Below are 10438 nucleotides of genomic sequence, written 5' to 3' on the forward strand. Positions count from 1 at the left end.
GCGGGGCACTGATGCGGCGGCGGCGGCAGTGGCGCGCGAGAGCAGCTGCCGCCGCCGCGCGCCGCGTGTGTTGCGCGCCCGGACCACTCCCTGCCGCGGTGGTAGGCGGCGACACCCGTCCGCGCCCGCAGCCAGCCATTGGTGCGGCGCGCGGCCGGCTTAACGTTTTGCCGCCGCAGCTCCTACTACTATATCGTCATCAAATCCTGGCCACCGCCGCCGCTGACGCTCCTGCGGGGTCACGCGCTCGCCGGTGTATAATATTATGTACCGTTGCTGCGTACGATATTGCTGCCGCTGCCGCTGCTTCTGCCTCTGCCTCTGCCTCTGCCTCTGCCTCTGCCTCTGCCTCTGCCGCTGCCGCTGCCGTCGCTTCTGCCGCCGCTGTAGGGCTCTGTGCGCGCATATACGAAGCGACCGTACTCTTCGCCTAATCGCTCTATCCTCCACTTCGCAATTGGTCTTGCTCACACTTTCTCTCTTTCGACGCCGAAATCGACTTCCGCGGTCATATTATGACGGAGCTCGCGATTTACTGTTTTCCGTGTCTTTTTGTATTGTGCTCGTCCATGAAACGTTTATAGGCACTGAAAATAATTACAGATGATTTAATTTTCATATTACACTTGATTGAAACAATTTTAAATCCAATAGTGTCCGCACGTGTGGGGGACATGGGGTAATACAGTTGCGGCATAACAATAATCGAATAATAATAATTATTACTATTTATTTGTACAATAATAAATTATAATTGTTCATTTTATAAGATATATTCCTGCAACGCATGAAATGTCATACACCTCTTCGCGGTGGTATGACAGCATGTGCTCAAAAATTATCTATATACTCATTATTATAGGTGTTATGTATTTAGAGTCCAAAAAAATTGACGAGATTTAACTCCGATACCTATACGCGCGTCTCCTCGCATACTACATAATATGCTACTATATTCTATATTGTTATAACTAAAAAGCGTATAGTTATTTTACACCTACAGAAGTTTACTTGTAGTAGGCATATTTAGTCATTTTTATGTAAACTTTAACCTATAAGACTTGATCGTCGCGACGACCTCTGCAAAAGTTCCAAACACTCGGCATATCTGCTGGTGATTCAAATGTCAAAAAATAAAATCCAAATAGTTGGTGTATAGGGTGTATCTATTGTGCCTATATATACAATAATATTATATTCTCCGCCAGTGTGAACCTTTATTGCGAATAATATCTACGTCAGTCGTATTAATATAAATACTTGTACATAGTCAATATACACTTGCTTAGGTATTTCGACGGCTGAACCGATCAGACAATAACGTTTTATTTTCATCTGCGCGTGTTACCTGGCTACGAACTCTTAATCTCACAATGTTCGGTTTATGCTGAGCCGTTGAAAATATTTTAAACTATTTTAATCTAACTCTGCAGTTGACATAGTTGTAACTTATATGCCATATTATGTTATGTGTTCCGACCAAACCTGCATTGGGTCAGCTGTTATGTGTTTATGAATGGATCAGTAAGGAGTTGTAGTCTATAGAGGATAATTAGAGATATAACAAAACTGTTTGAAGAAGCAGCAGAACCTAAAACGAACTAAGCCGTAATGAAAGTGCCAAGTGGAATTAAAGTGCTAGGTACGAGTACACGGTATTGTAAACAATCGAACGCTTAATTTTCGTTTCCAAAGTATATAAAAATATTTAAAAACGTCTTCAAACGATCGTCCAGTCGAATTCGTTTACAATATAAGAATATTTATTAAAAAAATATCAACCTTAGTTTTCGACTAGAATATAATGAAACTGTTTCGTATGCCAATTTAATATTCGCCATTCGCGTAAGTTGTTTGTATGAGTACTATTTTTGATGCTCTGACGAAATACATTAAACACACATAGGGTACATAACAGACATTTTCGGGTGGACCTAGTGGACTCAAATCTATGAACACGTCACTGTGGCTATGTCAATATGTCGTACATATGGTTTTATGAAGTTCATTGACCAAATAAATTTGTGACTGTATATATTGTGATCATATAGGCTGTATTGTGCATTTAATATTCGTATAATTGCGGGCGCCTGGAAAAGGTTTAAATGCGTTCAATCAACGAAAACATTCATGAACACAAAACGTCTTCGAACGCTCCAACGCACGTCGCACAGGGCTCCAGCCTTATTACAGTAGGTATTTTAATATATTTAGGAAAATAGCAGTTTAGAAATGAGTATAGATAATGTCCACCAATATATCTATGATGTACATAATCATTATAATATAATATCTTTAAAAAATGTAAACATAATATTATGTGCAGTAACGCCAGTAAGTATGTATCGACTCAAAGCCACGCATAGTTGTCATTTGGATAAAAACAATATTATAATAACCAGCAAATAATGACTGTATATGGACTACGCAGACATACAGTATAATATAATGCATATTACATCAATTTACTAATTATTTATTATTATATACCACCAAAATGTTTTCTTTCTTTATATACGTCTTATCTATACCTATTACTATATTATAGTAATGTCGATTGTTTTTTAAAACACAAACCTATTATGAACCTACTTAATAATTTTAATAGATACTAGGTATTGAATAATTCAATAATGCGTATCAACTATTTATAGCTACTACAAGTCGAAACATTAATTTTTAATAGGTATATATATTAATCTGTAGACAAAATAACATCAAAGATAAGTCGAACCTTTAATTATTTGATATCCCATATTATATAAGTTATAATAAAGTGAAGATAATTAGAACAATTGTAGTAGGATCTAAAACAATATATAGGTACTATACATGTGTATAGTATCGCAGCATCTTACATATTATATTCAACCGATAATAATATAAAACTAATTTATGCAAATATCTCTCATAGTAACAATTATTAGTTTTATGATCTGTGAATCTGTATTCTATTATAGTAGGTACGAATTTCTATTGCTGTGTTAAATGTAATTTCATCATTTAATATCGAAAAGAAGCTGACAGTTATTATATCACTGTGTTATTTAATTATAATATAATGTAAGATTGACTGTCAACATTAATATTAGTAATTCATCATGATATTATAATTCATACAGCAGTATTCAGCAGTGTACACTATCTAATAATGTTTCGTTTCGCCAAAAAACTTTATTTATTTTACAATAATGAATATTAATTTTATCGAAGTTCATCGGTTGAATGGGATTTAAAATTCAAATAAATATATTACCTTCCCTTTAAACCATAAATCAATTCAAGTTCTGTTTCAAAATATTATAAATCAGTGCAGACTTTTTAACGAATGAAATAATAGAATTTTTGGGTAAAACTAATATGCTTTGTAGAAGTACAAACTAAAAAATATTACCTCAATATCTCTTATGAGACCCTAATGGCTAATACCCACTACGATGAATATTTATCGTTTTTATAAATTTTCATAAATCTTATTTATGTTTAAAATGTATTCAATAATAAATAATAACTTGTAACAAAATTGTATTTCGGTAAGACCGTTCGTTTTTGTTATTCACATATTATTGTGTTACTTGGTATAGCGCTACTCATCGTCATTCTGAAAAAGCACCGTACATGAAAAATGAGTTGAGTAACACCGCGTAAAACATTAAAGCGCGTTAAGACAAAATATACATCATGACATACGATCATATACAATATAATACAGCTAATACAAATATTATACGATGATCACACTGCAGTATACGAGGCAGAGTTGAAATATTAGCGCAATTTAGAGCGGTAATTATGATGAATGCGGTGTCCGCCTATATAACAATGTAGCTTAATTTATACACCTATAGGTCGTATGCGCACTGTGTACCAATAATTATATAACCATGCCCATTGAGTGCGTTTAACGTTTTTAGTTTGCACCAAAGTAAAAAAATGAAAAACTGACAATATAATAGAGGCGATCGACGAGCGTGTACAGTTCTGCTTTTGCAAATTGCAGGTAATTGGTAGTATTTGCGAAACCGGAAGAGAAAGCAATAATAGTAACGTAAGTGACCCAATGATATAAAATCGAATAAAGCGAATAAACACGACATTTCGGCGGCCAGTAAGATGGATGCTGGATGCTTAAGAGGGGTGGCTTAAAAGTCTTAGTCTTAGTCGATGTGACGTATTAATCTGCACTATCAGACGAGCCACGAGAACATAATAATATACAAATAATATAAATGTCGATGGTTAAAAACGACTGATATGAATGTCAGGAATATTACCTATAGTATCCACTGGAAAACGTCTAAACGATTTTTGAAACAGAGCAATCGTTGATGTGCGATCACGCTCGGCGAGTATAAAGCGTGATGTTGGAAAATCGTAAAGAAAACTCTATGGTACGGTGTGTCGAGTGTGCTTTTCGTCCTTATATTGTAAATATCATAAATCATAATATTATTATGTAGAAGAACTGTAGAAGTATGATTTCTCCTGCACCGCGGTGGTCCGAACAAAATTGTGCACAGGTACAATAGGCGAAACGCATGTTAAATATATATTTTTTGATCTCCCTGTCATACCGTATATGTATACCTGTTACGTACCTATCCGTGCCTCGGTTAGGTTGCATGGCACGTTGGGCGATGCATTTTTCATCACGCTTTCGTATAAATATAACATTTTATAATAATACCCGATGTATTGCAGTACAAAATCATAAGAAATTGTTTTTTGAATTTTCACTACAGCGCAGACTTATATAATATTATAGGCTGCACCCATATAGTCATTATAATAATATTATTATTGTCCTGAGCGGCACAAGCGGCCATATCATGTCATATTATTATTATTATTATTATTGTTCCACTATAGTATTGTCTCCGTATTATAATATACTTGGAACAATTCCGTCGCCGTATCAAAATCATGACTTTTGATGCGCTCCTAAACGTATATAGTGTGTACCTATGTATAATATTATACCTATCGTTTCCATTGTTTGTCCGCGCACATTACACACACACACGCACTCACACACATACTTACATGCATGATGTATCGCCCGTACATATATATTATAAATTATAATATATGCATCACGTACGAGCGTATAAACGCGTTTGTTTACGTGTATTATAATATTGTTGTACTCTGCACATCGTAGTATACTCGTCGGAGGGCTGTACCATTGTATATATAAAGCGCGTATGTATTATTTTTTATTTAATAACAGCCCAGGGCAGGTTTTTTTTTAATTACAGGCTCGAACCGGGGATGACACTCACACACACGCGCAAACACACAAGTGGAGGCGTAAAACCGTATCATTAAACCAAAGACCGCCGTATATATATATTATATTAAGCACGTCTCGTCGCGCCCTGACAATATAATATAAAAACCCACCGCGTATGTATAGGGATGATTTTTATTATTATTTCTCTTTTACATGTGTGTGTATATATATATATATATATTATGTACACGTTTATTGTCCTGACCGTATAAGTACTCCAAACCGCCCAACGCTCGGGGTATATATATATATATAATATATATATAGGCGTGTGGGGACCGACAGAGATTTCACGGATCTTAACGCCGCCGCCGCCGCCGCCGACGTTCGCGACCAATGGGCGCCGCCCGCAAGAACCCACCCTCGCCGCCTCCACTGATTTCAACCCTTATCGGCTGCAGCGGTGGCGGTGGCCCACGGCGGCGCAATCGTCAGTCACCCGACAACGGACCACCGCTCACCATCGACCGTCGACAATCGCATCCCCTAGCTGCCAACCGCACAATATATCCATCGAAATTCTGCACCATAGTATAATATAATTATTTTGTGTTATACGTTCGCCGTTGACAATCCATTGAAATATTACTCACAATACATACTTACCAACGCCAGCCGAGTATTGCAGTGCAGTAACACAGTATACAATATCTCGATCACGGAAACTAAGGTAAATTGTTATGATTTTCTAATGCTTTTTTTTTAATTCACAACCACCTTTATTTCTTGGAAAAATTCATATTTTTGAGTCGAATTACATTGATTAAGAACAATTATTAACTTTTTACAACATTTTCAAATTAATCTACACTGCGATTACAATAATAATATTAGGTTATTTATTCCGACCCCTGAAGTAGAGTTAAACATGCACATTACATGCATATTCATGCAAAAGCTGAAAATAACATGATTCAAGTTATGTAGATATATATAAGCCGCAAAGTAAATCCGTTCAACAATATAATACTAAAAAATGCATTTTCCAATAATTCTTATAGAATTATAATTGTGTAAAAGAGTGGGTAGGTACCCGCTTATAAATTTATAATACAACGAATTTAATGATTACAATAATCCTCATAAAATAGTATAATATCAGCAATATTCTAGACGAGTTATGACGTAGGAGCCGGCATAAAACGCGTACAATGTGTTTGCCATAAAAAAATGTATAATGATTTGATAAAACACTTAAAAACAAAACACCTGCACCCGTTTGACTATAATTAGGTATGTGTCGTTTTTTTTTTTCATCCCCTAATACAAAGCGTTTTACAGCAATAATAGCTGCAGCATACACTTATTAAATTCAATGCATTTTTTACCCAATTTATGTAATACCTACCTAATAATCGAATCTGAGTAAATATACGTTTTGTGCGATTTTAAAACGGGGCTCATTATAATATGTATATATATTATATAACTACTAGTTCATCTCTGAGTCCGAGACCTATTCCTGCGTGAAATGCACAGTTACCCGCCTATATAATATTGAACGTGAACCCGATAATCAAATTAAACTGCAGTACCCCAACATACGACCCTATGTATATTATGTATACACACATAGTGTGAGTCACGGCTACTATTCTACTGAAGGTGCTCGTCGTTTAAAATCAAAAACTTACCTATGTCATACAATATATAATAATGATAATAACCCAGTAATGAAACTCCTCCCGGTGTTTTCGAAACCTTCCACCGCGGTTTATCTATCGTCGATATTATATAGGTAGGTTCAGAGTACCTTTACAGCGTTCTCGTTCACGGCCGCCCGCCAACTATTCATTAAATTAAACATAATAAGTGCATGGATCCACCCACCGATCAACCTTAAACTTTAAAACTCCCATGACTATTTCAATAATTCAACTAAAAAAGTATTTATAGTTATAGGTACCTACGTCCTACATACATCGGCTATCTGCATTATCACCAAAATAAAAAATGTTGATATCGAGCTTAGCTGGTAAATGAAACAATATTTATAAAATCATAATAAACGTGCATTATTCGTTCGACAGTTTTCATTTTAAAAACCGTACTTAAGAAATATAGGATATTATACATTTATATCATTAATATATGTAATGTCGTTATTACGAATATAGATATAGGATGGATATACCTACTACAATAGTAGGTAGCCTAATAGCCTACGTATGTAAATAACAACTTATAACACCTATGTCAAAATATATATATATATATTATATACTCTTACAATATTTTTATTTTTTACTTCGAGTTTCGGAAATCCCTCCAAGTAATGCCCTCTCGTCTATTTAAATCTACCACATGTTACTGCCTTTCACTGCAGTGATTCTATCTTTCATGCGTCTTAAGCCTATAATAAATTCTTACCGAATCATTTGAATGTAAACGTGGGCTTTCTAAAAATCGCCTATAACATCCTTACCTGATCCACTTCAATGGCCATTCCAATTGTCTATTAATTCTGGTGCACATATACTGTCAAAGTCAATTTTTGTTTTTCAATTTATTTTTGCATTTTATGGCTGTTGAAACATTTCTTAAAGTCCATTATGTATTAAAATTGTAAACACCTATCACGTGTCATCACCTAAATCCAGGGCCGTATTACCGCTTAGGCTGTGTAGGCTACAGCCTAGGGCGGCAATTTTTTTTTTGGTGTGACCCAAAAACTACGTAGAAATATTAGTAAAATATCAATACCTATGTAAATTAAGCGGTAAATTTATTTCAGCCTATGGGCGGCAAAAACCTTAATCCGGCCCTGCCTAAATCCCAACGTTCTTCCGCATAAAATACGTTAAAGTGGTGCCCACTGCATATCCGTCCAACGTAATCAATATGATACAACAGTTTTATTGTATCCCAAGTGACTTACTACCGTGTGACACAAAGCTTCCGAATCGTATAATGTGTGTACGGAATCACCGCTGATTGAACGGCGGAGACGATGACTCTCGAACTCAGAATTCTTCCATTTCGTATAATAAGGCTTTCTATAACTTTTCTTAAAGTATTTGTAAAGATAGTACAGAAGCGGATGTAAAACGGCACAGAAATTGATATTATCAGTTGCATAATATTATAAACACATACTACACAACCACCTGCTAATTTTTTTGACCGCTACTTCGGGCCCTCGAAGACTTTCTAACTTAACTCATTTGCTATAACGGTTGCGCGTTTGTGATTATTTGCAGACGGACATATAGCATCACCACCATGATGGCCACCGGAGAATCGATGAAGTTCGCCGCCGCCCGATTCGGCGGCGCTGGAGGTCTGCTGGACTGCAACTTACCGTCGCTGTACGTGGACGCGGTCTGGGCGAGATTCCGGCGTCATCCAGGCGCGTTCGCCGGAGGCCAGATAGAAGGCTACGCCAGGGCCGTGGCCCTGTCCAGGAACGTCCAGAAGCAGATGGCCGCAGTGACGGCAACCACGCCTGGTGGCAAGCCCAAGAAACGGTACATTTGCACTTACTGCGACCGAGAGTTCAGCAAGTCGTACAACCTGCTCATACACGTCAGGACCCACACCGACGAGCGTCCGTACCCGTGCGACGTGTGCGGCAAGGCGTTCCGCAGACAGGACCACCTCAGGGATCACAAGTAATAACGAAAACACAATATTATTTGCTGTACAGACGAAATTCGAATTCAATTCCGCTTGTGTGTACTGATATTTTTTCATAAATTCGCTAGAAATCGATAACCCACATCGGCACGTATTATACTATACCTTTCAGACGACTAAAATATCGACATTTTTAAGAGCATATAAGGGGACTGCACCACTCGTATATATCTATGCGCAGTACACTGTTAGTAAAGTTATATATATATATATATATAGTTAGGTAATGTGGTGTTATGCAATACAATTTTAGAAACAATATATAGTTTTATTTTTAGTTGTATCACTTATATTCCTCTACTTTTGGTTTTATACTGTGCACGTCATCCTATATACGTACATTACACACGATACCTAACTGCAGTAGTTGTATATATATAGGTCATCATTTAATTTTTTCCACATTGAACTCAAAATTCGGGTGTCCGTTGTATGCAATACGCATGGATATTTATGAAAACCAATGCTTTTTTCAAAACACTTTAAGGGATCCCAAAATAAATAGTTTATCGTATAATATGTATGGAGTTGGCCGATAGCGGAACTCACACAGTATAATATTATATTAATTAATCAATAATATCATACAGTTTGTATACCTATCAAAAGTGATACTTTCTGTTTTAGATTACGCTTCGTATATATTTTTTTTAATTTCTAACGTTATTCCAACTTGTTTTTGCAGATACGTTCACATGAAGGACAAACCATTCTCTTGCGAATCCTGCGGCAAAGGCTTCTGTCAAATGCGCACATTGGTCAGCCACCGGAAGAACGCGCAATGCCAATGGTACCAATACCAACGTCACCAGGCGATAGCCACGCAGCTGATCTCCTCCTCCGGAACCGCAGGAAGTCCTGGCACCGCCGCAGTGGCCGCCGTGGCGTCCCCCGACACGGTCCGAAACGTAAACCTGACCGATTTCAGTATCAAAACTCTGCTCGGAATCGGCGAAGACCAATAACATAGTCGGTAGAGTAGTACCTGTTACACATAATACCGGCTAAAATACATATAGTTAGTGTACCATAAAATTTATCGCAGTTTTTTATACGGTGAAATGTACAAAAATAACGTAAATACAAGACGTTAAAAAATATTGTATTATTACTATTAGCTATTAATTATTATTGTATTGTTATTAATATTATTATTATGTTATTATTGTGTGTGATGTATATAGCATAAATGTATTATATTTTTTACGAATAAATTGTTCAATATTGCATAACGAGTTTATTGTATTGCAGTCGTGAGAAAACAAAATCCACATCGATATACTAATACAGCTACACATATTTTATGTTTAGTATATTATAATTTATAATATATTATAATATGTGTTACTTTCTCGCGTATTTCGGCCAATTTAAAGAGGGCTCACACAGTCACACGTCGTATTCATTACTCAGATATCCGTGAGCGGTTGTATTAGGCATTTAGGTGTGAAACGACATCAAACACCACACGGTCCACGGGACCTCCTCGGAGTCACCCAAGTACTAGGT

At 36.5% G+C, this 10438-nt stretch overlaps 1 protein-coding gene across 1 annotated transcript; it reads left to right on the forward strand.

Moving 5' to 3' along the window:
• The first annotated feature begins 5628 nt into the window (after window positions 1–5628).
• On the forward strand, window positions 5629–10056 carry LOC111028486 (protein odd-skipped-related 2-like). The gene is made up of 3 exons (XM_022307140.1): window positions 5629–5963; window positions 8494–8904; window positions 9615–10056. The coding sequence occupies exons 2-3, from the start codon at window positions 8516–8518 to the stop codon at window positions 9892–9894; spliced, it is 669 nt and encodes a 222-aa protein (XP_022162832.1). The 5' UTR covers window positions 5629–5963; window positions 8494–8515; the 3' UTR covers window positions 9895–10056.
• The last annotated feature ends 382 nt before the right edge of the window (window positions 10057–10438 follow it).

The sequence above is a fragment of the Myzus persicae genome, unplaced genomic scaffold, assembly GCF_001856785.1.
Source record: "Myzus persicae strain clone G006 unplaced genomic scaffold, MPER_G0061.0, whole genome shotgun sequence".
Taxonomy (NCBI): domain Eukaryota; kingdom Metazoa; phylum Arthropoda; class Insecta; order Hemiptera; family Aphididae; genus Myzus; species Myzus persicae.

Excerpts from the sequence above, each read along its gene's own strand:
- LOC111028486 (XM_022307140.1), top strand. The coding sequence starts at position 8,516 with ATGATGGCCACCGGAGAATCGATGAAGTTCGCCGCCGCCCGATTCGGC. Across the intron at positions 8,905-9,614 it reads GACCACCTCAGGGATCACAA|ATACGTTCACATGAAGGACA; the intron begins GTAATAACGAAA and ends TTGTTTTTGCAG.